The sequence below is a fragment of the Emydura macquarii genome, unplaced genomic scaffold, assembly GCF_026122565.2.
Source record: "Emydura macquarii macquarii isolate MOO-44397 ecotype Brisbane River unplaced genomic scaffold, CSIRO-AGI_Emac_v2 contig_1876, whole genome shotgun sequence".
NCBI lineage: Eukaryota > Metazoa > Chordata > Testudines > Chelidae > Emydura > Emydura macquarii.
The window spans coordinates 25,324,920-25,348,735 of NW_027132013.1; the positions used below are offsets into that span (position 1 = coordinate 25,324,920).

Sequence of the window (23,816 nt, forward strand, 5' to 3'; positions counted from 1 at the left end):
ACAATATTCCCCCAAACTCTTCTTTGTTTCTCAGACCCACGCTCCTTTTTGAGCCTCCTAGCTAACCAGTTTATGCAGCAGAGTTTTCAGAACCCTCTGGTGAAGGATTCAAAGTATGTGCTTCAAAGAGTATAATCAACCAGTCATCATTATTTCTCTTTTGTATTATCGTAGAAAGTAGGAGCCCTAATCATGGGCCAGGACACCATTGTGGTTGGTGCTGTACAGACACAAAACAATGGCAGCCCCTGTCCGATAAAGCTTCGTAGCCTCTCACAGCTTGTTCCTTTTCTCACAACAATTTAGAGGAAGTACGTTCTTCTGTACATTTCTCTGACTCAGGTGCAGTGGTTTAATGGCATTCTAGTGCATCTCAGTGAGGAACAATGCATTTAGGGCTCCCATAGGTATAGCAGGATCTCACTGAAGGCATTTGGATCCTACATGATATTATCCCCCACAATTTTTTTTCTTTTTTCTCATTTTTACTGTCCCATTGCAGCTGTTCCCTTACCCCGCCCCCAATCTCTTTATTTTCACTTACTGCTCCAGTAAATCTGGACTTCAGACCTTGCTTATCAACTACAAGGTAGAGAAAATGTGGTTTGTTTTAAGCTAAAAAATGGGACCACTGTAACGGATAGCAGGCACATGTGGAGTAGATACCAATTCCCTACCCTTCAGCTGAGAATGTTAAAGGAGATGTGGAATCAAAGGATTTCTCTGTTGAAACACAACCACATCCCCCACAACCTCAGCTAGCTCCACTGGCTTTCTAGTCACATCAGACTTGTTCTCCTTGTTTTTAGCTCTTCATCCTACCTTATGGATCTTGTCTAACTCCAATCCCCTCTTCATTGCTCCCGTTGCTCTCTGTTCACCTCACAGTGGCCTGTTCTCTGTACCTCCAGACACTCATGGCTGTCTTGCTGTAAGAGCTTTCTCCTCAGCATTGCCTCTCCTCAGGACCAGCCAGCTGTTCCTGAATGTCTCCATCTTATTTCAAAGCACAGCTGAAAAATGCCTTTTTTACCCTTGACTATTCCTCTCCATTTATCTTTTCTGCTGCTATTATTCAGTCTAGTCAAAGTCTAGTCTCTATTATGCCCAAAGAGTCCCAATGGAACCACTAGGGTGCTATGAGTGCAACTAAGAGCAGAGTTAGCCCTGGTAACTTATCCTGTTCTGTGAAGTGTTGGTGGCTACAGCTAGCATGAAAAAAGAAAATGAATATATAATGCCTTAAATGCTCCAAATGCTGTACAAACAGTACCGAATCTGCATAAACATCCCTTGGAGGCAGCTAAGGAGCTGTTATCCCTGTTTGATAGATCAGGAAACTGAGGCAGAGAGATTAGAGACCAAAGTTTTCAAGAGTGACCTCCAGTTTTTGGTGGCCATCTTTAGAATTTAAAGCCAGACACTGTGGGTTCACCTCTGACAATCTGGGCACAGGTGTTCAAAGATGGCCACCACAAACTAGGTCACATTTGGAAAATTTGATCTTTAAACTCACTGCCGCAGTTTCCCCATTTATAAGATAGGGATAACAGCTACTTACTCGGCTGCCTCCAAATTAGAGGTGATTTTACAAAAATGTGTGCCTTAAGAACTTATCTGAGGTCAAGCCAGTATTACAGTCCAGGATTTAGCGTTCCCTGGCCTGTGTGCTAGGTACCAGATCATACTGTCTCTCACTGTTGTATTGGATGATTCCAATTTGCAATCAAGTATTTCAAGGATGGTTGTAACACTAATGAAAAATTGGATGTATCTATGTTTCCCACTTAGTTCCATTAGGGTCTGATTCAAGACCAGCTAATGCACCAGATTTAGTGCTTTTAAGTGCATTGCCACATTACCATCTGTGTGCTGTGACATTTAATCTCAGCAAAATCCACATTAGGACAGTGACTCAATACCTGCCAAAAAGCCACCCTTTATGGTTGCCCCATGATCATTTTAGAAACATTTCACTACTGTTATGACAAAAAGGTGCCACGCATAGTAAACAATGTAATGCAGGAGAGAAATGTAGTCAGTGAATGCTTACATCCAGCCAGAGGCATGGTTCACATAACAGACACAAATTTTCTTTGTCATTGTTTTTAATAATGTGGTTTCTCTAAGAGGGATATTAAATTAGCAATTTAGGCTCAAACTTCTCAGAGTACTTAGTCCTGGGCCTCATTTACATTAAGGCCATTTTATACTCCTCTAGTACTTTAAGAGTGCCTTAAAGTGGAAATAAATAGAATTGACTTCCACTTTAAAGTCCCTTCATGCTGCCAGAGTAGTGTAATGTGGCTTTAGTGTAGCTGAGTGTCAGGGTCTTGAGCACAATTTGCTCACACAATTATCATGACTGCACACACAGTCACTGTAATTGTACATGTGCACTTTTGGAAGTTTGAAACTCGGCATGTCTTCAAAAAATGCCTTTTAAAGAGTTTTTATATTTTGGCCCAAATTTATCATGAGACCAAGCAGCTAGGGCTTCCATTGACTCCAATAGAGGTATACCAGGGATGAATGAAAACAGTGTGCCTACTTCCCCTCTTTTTTCTAAAGGGGGGGTGTTGGGGAGAACGGCAGAAGAACTGGCATTTCTATTACAAATTGAAACTAAACTAACAAATAATTCCAGTAATAACTACTAACTTCTATAATTATCGAAAGCCTAGACTGTCCAAATACCAAGCTGTGCTGCTGTCTATCAGAAATCCCTAGAAAATAAAAGTGAGGTCCACATGGTAGGTCTTCTAGTCCATCCCTAACTGATGCAAGATTTTTATTCTATAAATTCCATCTGATATATGCTGTAGGGCTTCATCCAGTCTAGTCTGAAATGATTCATTAAGGGGGTATGTACTCGCTCTCTTGAAATACAGAATTAGACTTTTCACCAACAAACTAAATGGTACTATTTTTGAAATCTAGAGACCAGTCAATGTCACTTATTTCATAAGCATATCTCCTTATTCGTTGGCCTCTCCCTGAGTAATCTGGGCCTTCACCTTCGCTGGCAGAGCTCTGAAACATGTGGGTCTTATCAGTGTTAGTAAAGTTAAGCTGAGATAGTGGCAGACATTGAAAGAAACAACTGGTACCAGTGATTAGTCTAATGGTAGATGTACGTACTAGGAACAGGATCATGTGATTTCATTAGATTAGAATGTTAACTAACAGCTGATTAAGATTTAGTGGCCTCAGAAGAGCTCCCTCATGTCAGGAGAAGTGCTTTATAAGTGTCATCAACATACAAGTAAGTACTGGAGCAGGTCAGATGAATTTGAGCATATTTAGAAGAGAAATTGCTACAAGGGCTAGTGAGTTCAGAAGATGGATGGTTCCCCAGCCCCCAATCAATATTTCACAATCGCATCATTCACCAGCATCTGTTTTATCGAGATGCTTTCCCACAGGGATCTGTACCATAACCTGTCTGCATCCTTGCCAGAGGATCAGTCACATTTTCCTTTCCTATTAAATAGTTGTATTCAAGGGGATGGTCTAGTAGCCTGGAGCAGAGATCTGAGCTTCATCATGTGTCTCCATGGTGCCCTCTTGTGGCCCTACTTGGCACTACTCACTCTGTCATGGGGTCTCGGTTGCCTCCTCTCACAAATCCAATGTAATGGTGCTTTTGCTCTTTAAGACACACGAGTTCCAGCCCTTCTGAGGTATTAAAGTCCAAAAATAAAGGAATGCTACAAACTCAAAACAAGGTCATCCAATGCATCTTCAAGCAAGACCCCACCTGCCTACTCAGGGCTTGTCTTCCTGGGCCAGGTCATCCCACCCCCCCAGGAGGCTTGTCCAGGTAGCAAGCTGTCTCCAACTCCTGGCTGAAACCAGGTTTCCCTGACTGAGGGAGAAGCAGAGCTCTATTCTCCCTCCTGGCTATCTCCAAGCTCCACTCCTGACATCTGCTGTACATGTAGCATGGTGGGGTAAATTTGGTCTAAAGACCCTCTCCTTGCCAAAGTGCGGCCTGTATGCCCCATCACACCAATCCAGATTAGAGATTTGAACCTTTGCTGCTGAAAGAGTAGCAGCACATTGGGGGTAAGGAAACTTTACTTCCATTACAGAGCAGGTGTCATAGGATGATGCAGTGCCTCCTGGGAGGACTGGGATCACACCTGATGGAGTATCTACAGTCTTATCAAGAAGGAGAGATTGGCTGGGTGGTGGGCAGGAATATTAGCAGCACAATAAAATCTAAGACAGTGGTTCTTAACCTTTCCAAACTACTGTACCCCTGAAGCCTGAGTCCCACCCCCACGGGGCTGAGGCATGTAACTTAGTTTCATGGCGCCCCTGTGGCTCCAGGCAATTGCCTTTCTTGCCACCCCCAATACCAGCTCTGCACTTGCGACCCCTCTAAACCCCCAAGTTAAGAAACACTGATCTAAGACCTAAAGGTTCTTGGATCTGTATCTAAGCCTGCCAAAGCACGAATACAGCAAGCAGTGTTTGGGAGGGGGAAGACAGACAGACAGTAAGCGTGTGTGGGGGGAGCAGGGGGAAGTCTATGAAAGAAAGAAGGGGAGGAATGTCCTCTTTCTCTGGCAATTAAAAAACAAAAAAACAAAACCAATCTTTTTAGTGTGCGAGCACTATATTGAAGAGCTGCCTGGTCATGTATCACGTGTTTTACCTGGGATCAGGAATTAGCAAGACAAAAGACCAAATAAGTCCCATAGTTAGTAGGCCCACCTCTACAGTTTCCTTGGAAGCATAGTCTTGTGAGTCAGTTTTTTCCTGTGCCTGTGCTATGAATCTAGAGCTGATCCATGAAACAGAAGGAAGTCTGCATCTCAGCCTCCTAGAAAGGTGCTGAAAACACCTCCTGTACTGCCTCAGCAAAGGTAACCAGGAAGCACAATAAAGTTGTACTTTTGGCATTTAATTTAATAAATGAATTCACTGGATGAGTAGCTATTGCTCTGCCTTGCTATATTGGAGAGCTAAGTTTGTTCAGCTTCCAGTCTGTGTGTCTTATTCCTTGACTCAGGAGTATTTTGCATTACCCAGCATCTCATCCCTTTGACCACTGAGAGACAGGAATCCCTACAGAGTCTATGCCTCAGGATGGAAGGAGTACGGTATCATCTGAAGAGCTCACAACCCAAGTTCTGCATTTTATTTTGACAGATGGGATGCAAAAGAAGGTGAGGACATGCCCTTTCTAAAGGATGACCCTGATAACCAGGTGAGTTTAAAGAAAATTTGCTCCATTCTTGCAGTTAGTCCTGAATAAAAACTTGCAGTCTCAGGTAAGTTGGGATCTATTGGTTAGAGCACAGAATTGTGAGACAGAAGACCTGGGATGTATATCTGACTCAGTAACAGACCCGCCTTTTAACCTAGGGCAAGTTCTTAAAACTTTTCTATGGTTCAGTTTCCCCCTCTGAAAATCAGGATAATACTTACTCGGCTTTGGGAAACACTTATGTCTTCAGAAGAGATGTAAGATATAATTGAATACTGATATTTTAATAAACTGAACTAAATGGTTGTTAATCTCTTTTCTTGTTCCAGAGATCCGCTAGTGCTGACAAGCTGAAGAGCAAAGTTCCAGCTGGCAGGGAGGTGATGGAACAGAATTGCACTACAGATCAGGAAGAGAACATGGAGCAGCAAAGGGCCCCAGATCATGGTTTCTTCTCATCACAAGGGCAGAGAGGTGGGAAGGTTCTGACTGCACAAGACAATAAGAGGGAGAAACAGAAGGCAGGGAAGTGCCTCAGCAGGGAAGGGGCTGTGTCCACTGTGGGTGACTCAGAGCCAGAATCCAAGCTAAATCAGGAAGAAAATCTGGAAGCTAACATTGGGAAGCCTAGCACTGCTTTCAATCTCTCTGAGCAGGGCAGCTGTATGAACAGCAGCACTTCCCAAATCACTACAAACATCATGCAAGCTGCTGGCCCTGGCAGTAAGGAGAGCACATCCACACCCCTGGGAAATGGCTTAGGGGAAAATGCCCTGTCAGAAAGAGAGGCCAGTGAGGACTCTTCAGAAAGCCTCAGCGGAAAGCTGGAAGAGGCAGCATGTGGTAGATGTGATGGAGCCAAAGGGCTGTCACTGAGTAGAGTGGAGGAGGTGACCCAGAACACTGGTCCTGAGGAGCAAAAAGTCACAATGAAAGGAGGTGAGATACCCACATACCTTAAACATAGAGGGGATCCCGCATCCCCAAGGAAAGATGTCTCAGACGAGATTGGGGTGTCTCAGCAGGATGGGGCAAAAGCACAGAGCAGGAAAGGAGACCAACCTGAGAAGTGCAATTACAAGAACAATGGGGAAAGTCAGAACTCGAGGAGAATGCACTGGATTCCAAGAGATTGAAGGTGAGTGCATGGTTCATAGCCCACTCTGAGGTATTTTAATCATGCCAGGTGCACTTAATTGAGTGCAGACGTGAGACAGGTCCACAGCTCAGCTTTCTTTGGGTCAGCAGGACAATTTACTAGTTGTCCAAATGTGCTCATGAATTTTAACTGTGAGCAGACAGTAACTGCACCCATCTTGTCCCATCCCCATGGTTCCAAATTATATGAATCAACTGTGAAAAATCTATATCTACACACCACAATTATCTGCCCCCTGGGATACAGTAAAGAGAGAAATCTTAGAAGGCTTCCACACAGCTGTTCTCTACTGGTGACCTGTAGTACTCAACAACTTTGAAACTGGACACTTGTTTCAGGGAACAGATAGCCTCTGAAATTCCAGGAAGAAGTGGCAACCTGTTGCACGGACTTTTCCTTCTGACTGTGCAGTGATCACAGCTAGAATAATTAGTGGCTCATTGAGTGACATTCCAAGGACATCTTTATTCGTATTATAGGCCCCTTTCATGAGCCATAGTTTGATTCAAGGTTAAGATGTTCACCTGGGATGTGGGATACCCCCACTTCAAGACCTCCCTCTCCCTCATGAGAAGAGATTCAAACAGGGATCAGCCACCTCTGGAATGAGTGCTCTAACCACGAGGCTATACAGTCCGTCTAACTCTCTCTCTGGCCCAATTAGTATTTAATTATTCAAAGACTTGATTATTGGGGCAGAGAAAGTTAGAATGTCTGGACCGCTTAGTGGTTAGAGCACTCATCCAAGAGGTGGCCAATCCCTGATCAAATCCCTTCTACTCAGCAGGCAGAGGCGAGACTTGAACTGGGGAGGGGGGTCCTCTGATATCCCGAGTGAGTACCCTAGCCATTCGCCTAAAGGTTAGAAGGGAGGTCTTCTTCCCCTTCCCCCTCCCCCTGGTGTTTTGTGTGGAGTCGGGCAGCCTCTGAGAGCAGGCCTTCTGGGCTGGGCGCCATATGTGATTTATGCAGCTGAATGCCTATCTTTCCCCTGCTCTGAGACTTAGGAGGGAGCTAGGCCCCTAGGCGTCTAGATTGAGGCAGCAGTGCTCATGGCGCATGTGCTCAGAGGCAGCAACATAGATGCCTAGGGAACTTTTACTGCAAAAATGAGGCACTGAGCGAGTAGGTGCCTACAGGGTTAGGTGGCACCCGAGCAGGAGTTTTGCAGATCGCAGTAGTGCCTAAAAACAGGCTGTAGGCATCTAAGTACCTTTATCGATCCCATCCCAGAGTCTAGCCTCTGACTCCAAAAGGCTTTGGATCAGGTCCCAAGGCAGCAGCAAGTCAAAAGAGCCAGATGGTACTCTTCCAAAGAGTCTTGAAGGAACTTAAGAACGAAGCGTCTGAGCTGCTAAAAAAACTCTCTCATTAAAATCAAATACTATACCAAAGGACTGGAGGGTAGCAAGCACTATGGCTATTTTTAAATAAGGCACTGGGCAGATGATCCTGGGAATTACACAGTAATTGTCATTTAATTATTAATTCCAGTTCTTGTGTCCACGATTCAAGAAGGATGCCAATAAATTGGAGAGAGCCGAGAGAAGGGCCCCGAGAATGATCCAAGGATTGGAAAACATGCCTCATAGTCATAGATTCAAGGAGCTCAATCTAGTTAGCTTAATAAAGAGAAGGTTAAGGGGTGAATTGGTCAGTCTATGAGTACCTACATGGGGAGCAAATATTTGATAATGGTCTAGCAGACAGAGGTATAACAAGATCCAATGGCTGGAAGTTGAAGCTAGATAAATTCAGATTGGAAATAAGGTTGGGTTTTTTTTTGTTTTTTTTGTTTTTTACAGTGAGGGTAATTCTTCTATGGAAGAATTTACCAAGGATCATGGTGGATTCTCCATCCTTGGCAATTTTTATGTCAAGATTGGATTTTTTTTTGTTAAAATATATGCTCTAGTTCAAAATTATTTTAGTTCTGCAGTCTGTTATACATGAGGTCAGACTAGATGATCACAATGGTCCCTTCTGGCCTTGGAATCCATTAATCCATCTGAAAGGCAAATTGGTCGAAACAATAATTTAAAATAGACTTAGAAAACACCTAGATGTACATGACATGAGAGAAAGACAAATTAGCATGGCTTCTGTAAAACAGAATTGTGCCTCTCTAATCTGCTAGGATTCTCTAAGCATGATAACAATATAGTGGATTAAGGAGAACCAGCTGATGTAGTTTAGACTTTCAGAAATCTTTCAAAGTCCCAGACAAGAGGTTATTAAGGAAACTAAGTTATCATGATGTGAGAGAAAATATAGTCATGGAATAGACACTGGGGGGAAAGTATCTATTTTCTTCAAGGCAAATTATTAGCAGTAGATTCAGAAAGGCACTTAAATACATTCTTGATGCCTTCCCTATTCAGCAAAGTACTTAAGCACATGCTTAAAGTTAAGTACATCCTTAAGTCTCATTGAAGTCAATGAGAAGTCATTGGGACTTAAGCAAATATTTAACCACATACTTACATGCTTTGCTGAACTGGGACATAAGAAATATTGTTCCATGTACATAATATGTTTATGATTTGGAAAAGGACAAATGTAGTGATGTGGCAATATTTGTATATGACAAAGTTATTTCGGTTATTCAAGAATTAGGAAGACTAAGTAATTTCTGAGGGGCATAATAAAGATAGGAGACTGGGAAGCACAATTGCAGGGGACATTCAGTGTTGACAAATTCAAGGTAAAGCAAATTTGAAGTACTTCTACACATTGCTAGGTTCCAGCCTAACTGTAACCACTCAGGAAAAAGGCCCAAGGGTCATTGCACATAGCGCTATAAAAATCTTTCCTCAATGTAGTCAGAAAAGCAAGCAAAACATATGGCTGATAAAGAGTGTGATAGAAAATATATTGCCATTGTACAAATCAGAGGTATGTTTTTAATCAAGAATACTAAACCTGCTTCCTCTGAATCAGAGCCACCTGTCACATATAGAAACCATTTGTCATTGAATTGACTTCATAAATCTAATTAATTGCCAGATTGGAAGGGTGAGCTTGGATACACAAAGAAGAGAAATCAGGTGTCAAATTGCAGTCTCTCTCTTTCTCTCCCAGGCTTGCCATTTCTACTAGTGGGACTTGAACATCAGTGAGACCACAAAGGGTTCACCTTACATAACTATTTATGTTTTGGAAGGCCAATTTGTGTAATGGCTTGTTGAGGTGTCATAGCATGCAGTTTTCTCCTCCCACAGGCTGACTCCACCAAGGTCCGTTCATCTAGTCACTGGCTAATGTGTGAGTGGGACATTGCACATTTCCTTATAGGATCCAGAAAATTTCTCAGCCTGAGAAATCAATAAAGCCTTAGTTTGATGCGTTTGTTTGTCCTGTTGCCTAGGAGTTTAATCTTTCATCTCTTTTGTTTCTTTAAACACAATATTTCAACCAAGTTCCAGTCGATGCTTTAGATGCACCTGGCATTGACCACTGTCGGAAGACAGGATACTGGGCTAGATGGACCATTGGTCTGACCCAGTATGGCCGTTCTTATGTTCTCTGTGCCTTTTACTGCTGAATGATACAGAACAAGCTGACTTCCTACATGCTTGAATTCTGATCGGATAGATCTCACCAGTTCTGTGGACAGCCAGCATGTGGTTTTTAAATAGGCTTTTCCTGTGCTCTGTAGAGGAGGGAGTAGCAGGTGTGGACACTGTGTGCTGCTGCAAGAGGCAGGAAGAACTGGGCTGGTTTTCCTGATGGGGAATTAAACCCCTTGCTTGGTGTCTGACAGGTCTAGTTCCACCTCCTCAACTGCAGAGTACAGGGAATGTCCAATACTAGGAATGAAGAGCTTGGATAGTGGAGAGAACAAGGACACTTTCAAAAGGCAACAGATGAAATCCTGGCTCCACTGAAGTCTATAGCAAACCTACCACAGGGGACCAGGATTTCACCCTCCAGCCATGTCACTATCTGTGCTTCCCCCTTCTGGGGTTTAGTACCGTAATCCAACTGTCCAGCCACTTCCCCAGTGACAAATGGGTAGAACCCAGGCCCGCCCACTACTCCAGGTCCCAGCCCAGGGATCCTGTCAATGGCAGCCACGTGCTGCATCTCCTTAACTTCCCTTACAACTGCTATGCTTCCCTTGGGCCCCCCAGCACCTGCTTTGCCGTCACCTCAGGGCCTTCAGGCACTGCTCTGTCTAAGGTACTGGCAGTCCTTCCTCTTGCTAGTACAATCTTATCTCTTTGAGCTCCAGGCAGCTACTGACCCTGCTCTGCCCTGTGGCTTTTCTTTTAGGGGCATGCTGGGCCTGGATTGTCTGTTCCTCACAGCCTCTCTCCTACTGGCCATTTCCCCACACAGCCTCCCTAGGCCTCTATTAACCCCTTACATGCCAATGTGGGGCGGACACCCCATCACACGCAGGGAGATGGGGTGTTTTTCACCCTATGGTATAACAACAGCAACAGAGTGAGTACTTTTTAACACAAAAGATTTTATTCCTATAATGGGCTAAATGGGCTGCAGTTATACAAGGGACTGCCTCCTTGGAAAGACACTGAACAGTCTCGGTGACCCCAAGGTGACCCAGCAAGAAGCTTCTGCTATGTTCTGCATCAGTGTTTAGCACCAGAAATCGCAGGTGCTGGCACTAGGGAGTTTAGTCAGAAGGTTTATTTGATAATGCACCCAGTTTCACACATGGGTTTGAATATTGTGCTGAGGAGGTCTGGATTTCAAGCATAAGGCAATAATGGAAAAGGAATGTGCTAATAGAAAAACTGCATCAGAAGTTTTGAGTGCCACAATACACAGGATACCAAAGGGATATGAGTGGGGGGAAATCCCAGCATATAGAGGAGGAGGAGAGCAGTAGTGAAGTGGGAAGTAACCAGTGTCACAGGGAAGACAGCATGCGGTATGATCTGCATTGAAGAGGGCAATCTGCATAGGGTGTAATGCCATAATTCTCTAAACTGCTATACCGGAGGCTGAAATTCTTTTTGTTAACCCCAATCTCTCACCCTCTGACTGGGAACATTGCAGAGGTATTGTGCTCAGAAGTGGAGGAGGTAGGTCCTGCCTAGAGCTGGTCAGAAATTTTTCGATGGAATATCTTTTCCGTCAGAAAAAGCTGATTCATCAAAAGTAAAACATTTTTGCATAATTTCATTTAGGAAAAAAACTGGAATGCAGCATTCCAATAAGGTCAAAATGGAACGGTTCAACCTTTTCAGACTGGAACATTTTGATTTTCTGCTTTGCATTTCAATGTTCTTTAACATAATCCGATACAAAGTTTTTAAAAAGTCAGAATCAGAACATAGTATTTTGATTGTATTGAAATGAAACCTTCCAGTTGGCCCCAAATGAATTCTTCGTCAGAATTTCATTTCACAGGAAATTTTGAAATGTTCTGTCTTTGTTCCATTTTTTAATGGAAAAAATTTTGAACACGCGGAATTTCCAGCAAAATGGAAAATCTGGTTCCTGTCCAGTACTAGTCCTGTCAGCTCTCAGTGACCCCTTCCACTGATAAGGGAATGACATTGATTATCTCTGAAAGAACCCCCCCAACAACCAGCCCCATTGAGCAGAAGGATGGTGGCTGTGACATGGAGCTTAGGCCAAAGGAAGAGTGCAGAGTCGGCATAAATGATATCATACATGATCTAAAGCTCCAAGGAGGATTCCCTGAAGGATAAACTTCTTTTCCAAGAACTCTGTGCCATTGAATGGATGCCCCGTTCCACCCACCATCCCTTAGACCATAGCAGTGTGAGTGACACTACATACTCTGGATGGGGCTTCCATCTGTCCCTTAACCTGCCCTTTGTTGGAGTGGTGTTAGCTTTAACACCCACATACAAGTAAGTCCTCATAGCATAAGCTATCCGTACATCCCCACAGAACACCAGCTCCATGAGGCACACATCTTCAAACACAAAGCTAGCCATGTGGATCACACAACTCCCACTGTTAATGTCTGTTTACTTGCTGTGCACAGTACAAAAAAACCACCCACCTTCAAACCATACCTCTGGCCCAGTTGGAGAGGCTGTGCAGAGTGCCCAAAGGGGCTTTCAGTTCCTTGCTTTAAGGAACAAGAAATAAATATTTCCCCAAAGTGAAGGCCTGGAATCCCCTGAAAAGTCCTGGAGAAATAAATGATGCAAAAAACCCCTATGGAACTTTCCTTCAATTCTCTTGAGAACATTAATGGCAGCATCTTAGAGTAAATGCAGCTGGGGGTGAGTTTACAAAGCAGCAACAAGGATCTGACCTCGCAGCTCTCACTGGCATAAACAGGAGCTGTGCAGCCAAAGCCCTGTATACTGCAGAATTGAAAAGGAGGTCACTTTTCTGATGCAAACCAGCGCTAAAGGTTACAGGATCAAGCAATGTATGCAGAAACTGACACTTCTTCTAATTCAGAGAATTAGTATCAGGGAGAAGGCTTCAGTCTTCTCCGGACCCGTAGGAACTAAAGGAGACCAACTGTCATCATCACTCAGAGATGTGATAAGTTGGGGGCATATATAACTGGCTTGAGTAATGCCCATTTCAGACCTCTCCTGGGCTTTGTAGCCCTCACCAACTACCCATGTTCCAGACAACCTGCATGAGGCTCTCCTCCCTGCCTTCTTTAATGCTGACTTCAGGCTGCGCCCTGATAATACCACCTAAATCTTGAATTCACCTGCACTAACATGCAATGCATTATGGGGTACTACAAATCCCAGAAACATATCCGAGTGTCCTGCACAGCAGAGTGGAAGAATTTAGTACTCCAGCAGAATTAGGACATGCAGCAATCAAATACAGAGCTGGACGAGCCACTTAAGGGAAGGTTTTCAAAAGTGCCTAAGAGATTTAGGAGCACTGGTCTTTCAGTGGGACTTGTGCTCCTACATATCTTAGGCACTTTTGAAAATCTGCCCCTATTGTTTCTTTAGCATATCATGATGACTTATGAAGGCAAAGTATAGAGAAGAAACATCTAGTAGCTACTACATTAATAGTGACAGACAAAGAAAGTCAGAGGGTTACATTCAGAGGCAATGCATAAGGATATGTAAACTGGACTGCCTTACCTCATCTTAGACGTCCTTAGATCTACTTACAGATGTATGATGGTGTCTAAGTGTGATTTAGATGCCAAGGAGCCAGAAGGTATAAAAAGCCACTATCATACATTAACGTACACATTCTTCTGACTCCCTGGTTCATAAGTTACACTAACTTAGACTCCTTTACCTGTTGTTGAAGTGGGTAAAAGTATGTCTAAGGAAATCTGAGAGTAAGGGTGTCGACCTTACAATTCTTAGACATTACTTCTGAGTTTTACTGTTTAATGTTTCATAAGACCCATCAGCTGAGTGGTTCACTGCCAGAACAGAATTTTCACCTAGGGATTCAGGAACCTTATGGGTCCAACTATCGCTGAGGTTGGATCAATAAAATAAGTCCTCCACCTGATCAAAGAAACGATAAGCCCTGATCTCAGCCCAAAGGAGGCAATGAGCTAATGGTGACGAGGGTGATATCACCATACACCATCTATTTTCAGACCTAGCCCAAAAGCAGTCAGCTACCCTTGTGTGCTTAGCCAGAAACTACCTGTGATAGCTTTAGAATTTTTATCATAGTCAACCATGAGGTCCTGAGCACATCTCTTATCGGCATGGCTGTCAAAGTTGCCCTCCACCAAAAGCCTCTGTGACTCTTAACACCAAACGAAACTCAATTGGGTTGGAAATTCTCAGGCGCACCGGAGCTATACGCTGCCATTAATCCAAATATAATCCGATACCAAGACTCACATGAGGCTGATACACACAAATTTGTCAAATTTGGCATCTCTGACACTTGAGTTCCTAGAAAAAAGAGACAGCTCACAGCCACGTCTCCTTCCTGAGCCTCTGCTCATGCCAAAGAGAGTCCCAGTCAGGATTATGTTGTGCCAATACAGAATCTGCTTCATCTACCAGCCAGGTGCTGGGTTATGCAAGCAAGGTAAGATGCATTGTACTATAATACCTAACTCTTATATAGCACTTTTTATCTCTAGATCTCAAAGCACTTTACAAAGGAGAAACTGAGTGATTCTAATCACTGCTTCACTTCACCCTAATCACTGTCAAATTACAAAGAGGAATAAATAACTTTAAAAAAGTCAGAGTTTTAGTTAAAAAAAAAAAAAAGAAGTAATTAGGAACATAGCCATTTTGAAAGGCTGATGGAAGAGAGAATTCAGATCCTATTTGAAAGCACTGAAAATCAAGGGCTTTCCAAATGGATGGTTTCTGTTTGTCTTTTTTTAATTGGCTAATTGGATACAACCATCTGTTACATTGCTAAACATTGTAAAAAAGAAAGAAAGAGAGAGCTAGAACTTACAGTATCTCAAACACAACTCTGAAAATCTCTGATTTCCAACCTTTCTGATAGGCTTCAAGTTCTCCACCTATATGCTTGGCCCCCTGCTGGGAAGCACACTGCTGTATCATTTAAAGTAGCATTTTCACTGTGAGCTAGAAAAAGAGACACCAACCTGACTCATTGACTGTAGCTACAGAAACAGAGTCAGCTGTTTCCAAGAACTGTTTTGAAAATTCCTGTTAAATTTAGTAACTGTTTATTTCAGTATCTAAAGTATTACAGATCACTGATGTGTAGCCTCTTATCAAATGTCTGTGACTATGTTCTTAAATGCTTCTCAGTGCCTTTCCTTTTTTTGTCCTTCTTTCATGGTACTTCATGGTTGCCTGTTTCCTTTTATATCCCTCGTTCTGTCACCCCCACTCTTTCTTGTTGAAATCTGTGTCAGCAGAATGCAGATCCATGGATTTAAACACAGATGCCTGAAAATGCTAATTCAGTAACTCTGATGTGCACCGGAGCAGCCAGCAAAGGAAAGGAAAACTGTTTTTCCTTTTTAAAATCAATGTATCTAGGTCTGGAAGCTGCTACAGGGCAAAGGGTTCAGCACATGGGAAATGCCATTCTCTATCCAGCTGATATACCCCTGTTCACATACACTCGTTGCGTCAACACCAAGCCACGTGAACCCCTGGGATCAAATTTATTATTATTTACTATTTATATTATAGTAGTGCCCAGAGGCTCCAATCCCCATTGTACGAGGTGCTGTATAAATACATACAAAGACATAGTCCCTGCATTGAAGATTAGCAGCTCTTGCTGTTCAAGACAAAAAGAGTAGAATATTCTTATCTGGAAGAGAGGAGGATTCAGTCTCTATGTTTTATCTAGACATTTACACCACACTTATCCCCATGGTATCTGAGCCCTGTCTGCTGCTCCCATTAGCTCTAGAACTAAGCGTCTGGGTAGATTATGCTTAGGCTTGGCAGAATTAGATATTTCTGTACGTATCATTTTGACACAAAATACTGATGTTTATTTTTAAGCATCTTTTCTATTTTTATCTATTTAAATTTTCACAGTTGTTGGAAATTATGCAGGGGCCAGACAACTGTTTAATGATTGTACACACAGATTCAAAAAGCTAAAACTTTATAACCATTAAAACACAAATTGTCAACATCAAATGTCAAAATACACAAAGTAAATATCCTTAAATCAAACTCTAATAAATTCTCAAACAGCATTTTTCATACTTTGCCTATTTGTAAATTTCCATTATCATCAATGGAAATATTTTTTCATTTGTTTGTGTGGGTGTAGGGTGAAAATTGACATTTACTGACATTTACCAATAAACTCAAATCCTGCCCAGCCTAATTATTCTGGAATCCTGTGGACATTCCTATCTGTGCAGGAAGATCAAGTTAGAACTCAGTAGACATTTTAATTTGCTGCTCAGCAGTTCCCTGCAGGCTGATAATTCTAGCATTTTTTGTTTTGATTTTCCAGAACACAGTGCTAAGGGGTGGTTTATGAGAAAGGAAGATAAGCACAATCTTCTCCTTACTCCTAAGAGCTTGTATGAAATCAACTTTGGGCACCAGGCTGTCACCTTTCAACATTCACCACAAACTAGATCTCACTGGTCAGTAGCCATTCACCTCCATGAAACTGACTGTTTACAATTGTGGCATCACCTCTCAGTACCTGTCTCTATGCCAGACGACAGAGAAACCTACAAACCAAGCCGCCAGAGGGGAGAGAAGAAAAAACACTGTCACTTTTATGTTGTGTTTAATTTGTTTTTCTTACATTGTGAGTGTGTGGCAAGCCATGACTTATATACTGTATGCACTTTATTTTATTTAATAACTAATTCTATTTAAAATTGAGGTTTGGTTTTCAGCTCCCCCCTCCTGCTTAAGGGCTGACAGAATATTGCACCCTCCAGGAAAGCATGATAGAAGTGTTGAAGGGTTATGGGGAGCGCTTATCTTGTAGCTTTGCAGTTAATGGACAATGGACAAATTAGAAGGTATTAGGGATAGGGTAGCTGTCTCTTTATAAGGAAGGGTGACAGAGGAGATGGGTTTTATGGGGGGGGGGAGGGGTGTTAAAGTGTAATTTTGTAGGTGGTTGAAAAGTTAGAGGGTGTTGGGCAAGGCAGATTATACTAGAGCCTCAAAGTGGCTGAAGAGTCTGCAGGGAAGCAAGGATATACTGTCGTCTTGTAGACAATGGGGCATTGAGCAGATAGAGTGTTAAGGAGTTACAAAGTGGCTCATGAATAATTTTGAAAGGCTCAGAATGTCATTGGTGCCACTCTGTCATTAAGGAGGTCCCCATTGCCTCCTTTTGGATTTAGCAAGCACAAGTGGCAGACAGCATATGAACTCTGTGGAGACTGGGCTTTTCCTTAACATGATGCTGGATTGAATGGCTACGAGTGTGGCTTGAAGGATCCTGACAAAGTGCCAGGTCTGCTTCTTAAAATCCATGAGCAATGGGCACATACTGGGTCAAGTGAGCTAATGGCTCCTACAATCTCATGCACCAGACAGGGTTAGGAGGAGTGTTCAAATGTGGTAATTCTCTATTTCTACCCAGCCCACCCAAAACTTGCTGGAACATGTGAGGACATTTGTGGAAAGACTTCTGGGCCATTTAGGGTTGAAGGTCCAGGCTTCCTCTGAGATCCTTTCACTTTCCTAACCTTGCCCTCTGCTCTCTTAACTTTCCAAAGACTTCTGCTTGCATCAGAAGGTAGTGACTCCCTAGGAATCTGCCACAGTAGGTTCTTTTGTTTCAGAAAAGACACCTTTCATAAGGAAGAGTTGATTCATTCTCTACTACTATAAATCAGAATAGCTTCATTAATTTAAATAGAAACATGCTAATTTACATCAAGGACCTGGCCCAAAAAGGTCATCCAATTAAAGAAAATATGGGAAGAGGGCTTGAGGAATAACACTATCTTTTCAGGCTGATTGCTGTAAGAGAAAGGGGACTGTCCTCATTTTCAAACCTGGCCCTGAGACTTGAAGCTGTTTCATCCTCTCCCTAGAAGTGAGCTGTGAATCTGTGTGGGGATGTGTGCACATGGGCATGCAGATTTATTTGGCTTCACTGCAAGAAGTGTTGCTAATGAAAATGGCAGACTGCTTTACTGATAAGGTTGGAATGAGTGCACTGGAATATGGTTTTAATAAACTAATATTTGCAGAGAGATGTTCTGGTTTTCCCAGTAATTCAGAGCCAATGCCCCTGCTGGCTTTCACTCAAGAGGACAGAGTTAGGCAATCTCTTATATGTGCCAAATTTGTGATAGTTCACTGGCCCACCCTGAAGCTGTTAGCAAGAGACAGAGCAGAAGATAGCATGCTATGATCATGTTTTATTAGAAACTATGTTCCCACTATCAAGAGCTAAAATTACAGATGAAGCAGGTTTATAAAACTGCTTCAATTCCTGGCAGTCCTTCTAGCTCATTAAAGGCTGAATTTCCATATCCCATACCATACTGGGCCAGGGAAGCAGCTGGATCAGGGCACCCGTAATAGATTACAAACTCATTTATATCTAGCACCCTGATCTCCATGCTAACCAGATTGGAATTTGAAAGTCATTACCAGCATTTAGTATTATGGTTTGATAGCCTATGTAAAAAGGAGATGGTAATCTCAGTCCAATTGCCTGAGGGTCCACAGTCAAAATATTCCGTCATTCTTAATTGTTGTTCCTCCAAGTCAGACTTAAGGCACCACTGCTGGGATAGTGTGCAAAAGGGTTTGCAGCCACAGGCCTTTGACTGCAGTTCTATGGCTTAACAGCTGAGGTCAGTTTCTAGTGGGGTACACATCCCCCCTTTTGCTAGGCTAAAGTCAACATCAGGAAAAACCAGTGATTAATTCTACCTCTTCCTACCAAGCTCCAATAGTTTATCATCTAGTGAGTAGTGCTTAAGAAGGAAAATAGTAATGGACTTCATGGAAGGAACTTTACAGCTGGTCCCTGCTATTAATGTTAAGTTTCCTTAATTAAGGACAGGCTGTTCATTCTGTTTGAAAACAGTTCATTCCAATTCTTGGGGGAACCCCATGTATACTTTATTACTTCCATATAAGGCTTATATGGTAGAAGATTGAAGTGAATCTAAAAAAATTGAAGTGGAGGGATTATATTTTGTTAAATAAATGTTGGAAGGAGGAAAAGACTAAGAGGTCCACATTGTTAACATTTTTTTCCTCTTGTTGGGGGCTGGAAAGGTCCCTGAAAGGGAATAGTACCCTGTGGCATCTTTACCAAGAGCATCAGCAGATCTGGATAAGAATTTTAGTTCTTGTCCTCCCCCTGGCTGTCCAGAAACAGAACGGGCCTTTACAACAATGAAGTCCTTAAGCAAGTTTATTAAGGACATACATTTGGCACACGGCTAGCTAACGTCTCAGTCATTAGTCTTCCCAGACCAAACCTACTCTCAGGGGGAATGTTAAGACCATCCCATTTAAGAAGACTCATCAACTTCATTGTGAATCACTTAAGAGTTCTATCTCATACCTTGCCTGTTAGGTCAAGGCTCTATTTAAAAGCAAAACTTACATATTACTTTAAGGAAATATACAAGCCGCCCACTCCTTTGAGCTCTAATTTGGTTAAACTGGCCAATGGGAAGTTGGTAGTGATCACAGTCTAATACCCACTTAGTAAACCAAGGCTGGATCCATTCCACGCTGATGACAAAGCCCATTCATGTCTGTTTGCAATAAAAGCAACAAATATAATGGAAGCCTCTGGAGGACAGTCAGTCACTCAAAGTCATCTGCTTAGGGAAGTATTTGTGTTTCCTCTCAACACTGGCTGACAGCTCTATCATTCTTTCACATTGTACTTTGGTACTTCCAGTTAGAGGGAAAGCAGCAGGAACTCTCAGCTGGAGTACAGTCTTGCTACAAGGAGAACAGCTTGTTCCTGGATAGTTACTTCCACAGTTTGTAAGATTTAGCACCAGCTGAACCAATGCAGTTAAAACTAGAGCTGAAAATGATTTCACAGGCTTCAATAGACTGAGGTCTTGCTTCAGAAATCTGCTGACAAAACTAGGGGTGGCGATGGTGAAATAGCCCCTGGAGAAAAAGACACCCGTTCACCCACAGCTCATGCAGTCACACTAAACCCCTTTAGGTCAGTTAGCACAGGGGAAGGAAATGAGAATGCTCGGAACCCCATCTGTAATGAAGTGAATACCTATTTCAGAGGGATACAATACCACACACATATGCTGAGTATTATTTAAAATGGAAAGTATTTCACAGTAAAGATGCATTACTGATTTTCTACACCAGTTCTCTGCCCTGGACAAATCAGCTGCAATTGGTTGATAATCCTGAACCTAGAATGCCCTTCGATGAAAAACATTTTTATATTTAAAGTACAAAATGTAAGAGCTCACAGTGTTTTATTAGTTGTACTCTGTGGGAAGCGATGTACAGCTAATTACAGGCACAGAGCTAGCACTGAGTATGGAAATACTGTACTGTTTAAAAAAGCTGCCAATAATGTTCCTTAACAGACACTGCATAACAGTGATGGAGTTAAACAAGTCACCTGTGGAGATATCTCTCGTCATGATGTTACTGCACACAAACCCATTATTGACTTCAAATAAGGATTTCTACAGCCATTTCAGTAGGTTACTGTGACAAGCACATGGGGTTAGATTCACAAGAGGACTTAGGTGCTTGACACTTGAGGCACCTAAATCCCAGAATCAGGCCCCATTGGGATTCAGACCCCACCACCACCATCACCACACGTACTCCACTGCTCCCAATTACAGTAGATGCTTAACTCACCTGCAGGATCCAATCCACTAAACACGCCCTGACCTCACTCACTGAATCTGTCCCCTATAGGCGAGGAGCAGCAGCCACCACAACCCGTAACTTTTAGCCCAGTGGTGAGGGAACTCACCAGGGATGCAGAAGACACCCAATTCAAGTCCCCCAACCCCTTGAGGGGGAGAAGAGATTTGAACCAGGGTCTGCCACCTCAGGTGAGTGCTCTAGCCACCTGGTTATGGGATATTCTGATGTGGGACACCCTCCACCTCTGCTGTTGAGGCACATACGCGCCTCTGAATTTCACCAAGTGACCATGCTGATTATCTCAGTGTATCCATTTCTTTCCCTGGAAGAGAACCATGAGGGTAGTAACAGCTCTTTCAGAATTCTCTCATGCAGTAGAAAAGGATCAAAGGTTAGTCAACAAAACATACTACATTCAGAATTAAGGGCTAAAGCAATGTGGCCTGATGTTGTCACTAAAAAGAAAGTGTTACTATGGTCTGGAAGAGCAAGTTAGAGGCAACTTTGTATTAGTTTATTCTCTCTCAGCAGTCACCATTATAAATGCATCTGTCAGCACCAAGCTAGACTTGGTATAAAAAAGATCTGTTCTCTGTTCCATACAATAAAACATTCTTTGATCAAAACAAAGTTGGCAGTTAGACTCTTAAAACAAGAGGAAGACTAAAGTAAAGCTTGAATCTCTATAGCTGCGAAGTACTGCAGAGCCAGTAACTAACAGCAGCAGAGTCAGATGGCTATGCTGTAGCCATGGTAGTGCACGAAATGGACTTCAATCTTGAATGGTCCCATGCAAGTCTTTGTCCTTCAGCAAGAATCACTATAGGAGGAGTTAGGCTTCCTAAATCCCTCAAAATTTCATCTTCCAACCTCATTATAATCAGCCTCATGCTCTACTTCCTTCAACCTCAGCTCTACATACCTTCTTCTGCACATTGGACATGACCCTCAACACTGCAGTCATCTTGTTCTCAACTCGTGCAAGACTACAATTCACTGGGATAATCTAAATATCTCCTAGTTTGTGACAAAAATCAAGCCAATATGTTAATACGCTGTAATTTTTTTTTTTTTTTTTTTTTTTTTTTTTATAAAAACAAAACTGTTTAGTTTCCTCTCCTGAGCTGTTTTTAACAGCCATGTTATGCTCCATATAATGTGATTATTGCTACCAGGTTGTGTCAGTAACCAACACTTGTGTTTACTCAGTAAATTAAGAGTCACAACAGGATTGGTCAGGAGCAGATGCACCAGTCCCATTCTTATAACAACATTTTGAAAAGGGAAATTGCAAGGTAAAGAGCTGTTTGGAAAGATTCTTGTTAGCAATGCCACATTTGATTATTAAAACAAAGCATTTTAAGATTTAACTTGCAGAATGAGTGAAATGTTTACTCTGACATTCAGTTTGGGCAATGAAGATAAGATGCTTACTTTCACTCTCAGGTTTGCATGCACTAGAATTTAAACAGAAAGCTGGCCTTAACCTTCAGGGCAGAGCTCTTGCTCTGCTGTAATACCACTTCAATGTCTGGGTTGGAAATCATGCACAGAAATGTCTGCTTAAAGAAACAGATCCCACTGGAATTGCTAAAAAATTTTCAAGGAGCTATTTCTCAGGAATTTAGGATATGTAATATTTTTCCCCTATGATGTAAACAAGTCTGAGGCCAAATCTCTTCTGAGAGCATTCCTTTAACCAGCATGGTTATGTCTAATTTGCACAAGTGATTTCCATCACCCCCCTGTAGTGGCTGGGAAGAGAAAGGTTGAAATGCATTATAATGGGCCAGAGGCAGTGCTGTGAAGATTATCATTTGTCAATATAGCATGGATTTTTTTTTTAAATCTGTCAAATTGAACAAGCTAGTGCACATGCTATGTAGTTAAGGAATTAAAATGCATGGCTCTAGACAGAGATGACTCAGCTTTAGCCCAAAGACAGCACAGCATGGCTGTAAATCCAGAGATTCATGACCCATTATCAATTCAGCTATAAAACCTTGTGCAGTCAGCCCATTTTCTAAGAAATCCATAACATTTTGGATGAAAGTGCTGGCTTGCATATAGAAACCAATTAAGACAAGTCATTTCAGTTATTTTAAGTATTCTTAAAGCGTACCTAGTCAGAAAAATACCTTATTTCTTAAACTCTGAGATCAAAAGCTGTAAGAGCACAGAAAAGCTTATGAACTTGCTCATTCCTGCTTAATTGCAATGTCCCAAAGGAAGGAACCATTGCGCCCTGGGTACCATCAGATAACTTCAGACAGGAGTAAGGAATCCAGGTATCAGATTGAGAAGTTTTTTCAAACATCTATATGGCTTTTTAAAGAGCCAAATGAATACATTAAAGCTACTAAACCTGCCCTGGCAATCATGACCAGTCTCTTGGAAATCCTCTATGACAAGGATGAATCAAAGCAGCTGCTCTGGAAGCTTTAAACGCCACATTTTCTTTTTGTACATTTGGTAGCGTAGCACTACAGTTAATGGAATGCTCCAATAACCATTTGTAACAGCTTCAGAAATAAATGTCTCTGCTTCACCTCAGTCTTATTCCATCAGCAAGCAGAACAGCAATGGAACAAAAAACACCAAGAAAAAAACCCTCTTTACACAAAAACAAATCGCAGTCACACTTCTTGCAAGGATGCTGAAGATGGTTTTGCCGCCCTATTTATTACTATAGCAACTCAACCATATTCAGCACCAGTTCAGGAGCTGAATTGTCAACAATGGGTCAGTTTCCTAGAGCAGATGGGGATCAAGGTATCAAATTATTACTGTATTATACTCTAAACACTTTCACTTAAATGTCTCTGAACAGATGAAGAGCTTTAAGTTGTCAATACTGTGTAGAGGGCCTCTCTCCACAGTAACAGGATAGGTTGGAAAGTGGCCATGTAGCCCATTTAATTCAAATTCCCCTTCCATTTGCTTTAGTGAACAGTGCTCTATTAATCTTCAGAGAGCAATTGTTTTTAAACAGGAAAATAATAAGTGTATGTATCTGCAAAATATATTCCTTGTTTCACTTGAGACCGCCATTCCAATTTCAGATCAGAGCAGCACCCAGACAATCCTTATACTGAAGTTCTGCTCCACATAGATGTCCATCTAGTCCTTGTTTTTTGCCTCTGGAGTTTTAAATTAAAAACCAATTCCCTAACACCAGCCTTTCCCAATTGGCCCGCTTTTAGTG

The 23,816-nt window shown here is 42.2% G+C and overlaps 1 protein-coding gene across 3 annotated transcripts in view; it reads left to right on the forward strand.

The window, feature by feature from the left end:
- Window positions 1–19,109, forward strand: part of CCDC9B (coiled-coil domain containing 9B) — a 106,245-nt gene extending 87,136 nt beyond the window's left edge. The window contains exons 11-13 of one of the 3 annotated variants that reach the window (XM_067558000.1): window positions 5,161–5,218; window positions 5,548–6,356; window positions 16,257–19,109. In XM_067558000.1, the coding sequence (XP_067414101.1) occupies window positions 5,161–5,218; window positions 5,548–6,354 (865 nt within the window). In that variant the 3' untranslated portion in view covers window positions 6,355–6,356; window positions 16,257–19,109. Of the gene's footprint in view, window positions 1–5,160; window positions 5,219–5,547; window positions 6,357–9,458; window positions 9,695–16,256 lie in introns of those variants that run through there. The other 2 variants (XM_067558001.1, XM_067557999.1) reach the window with 2 other exon arrangements.
- Window positions 19,110–23,816: the final 4,707 nt, after the last annotated feature.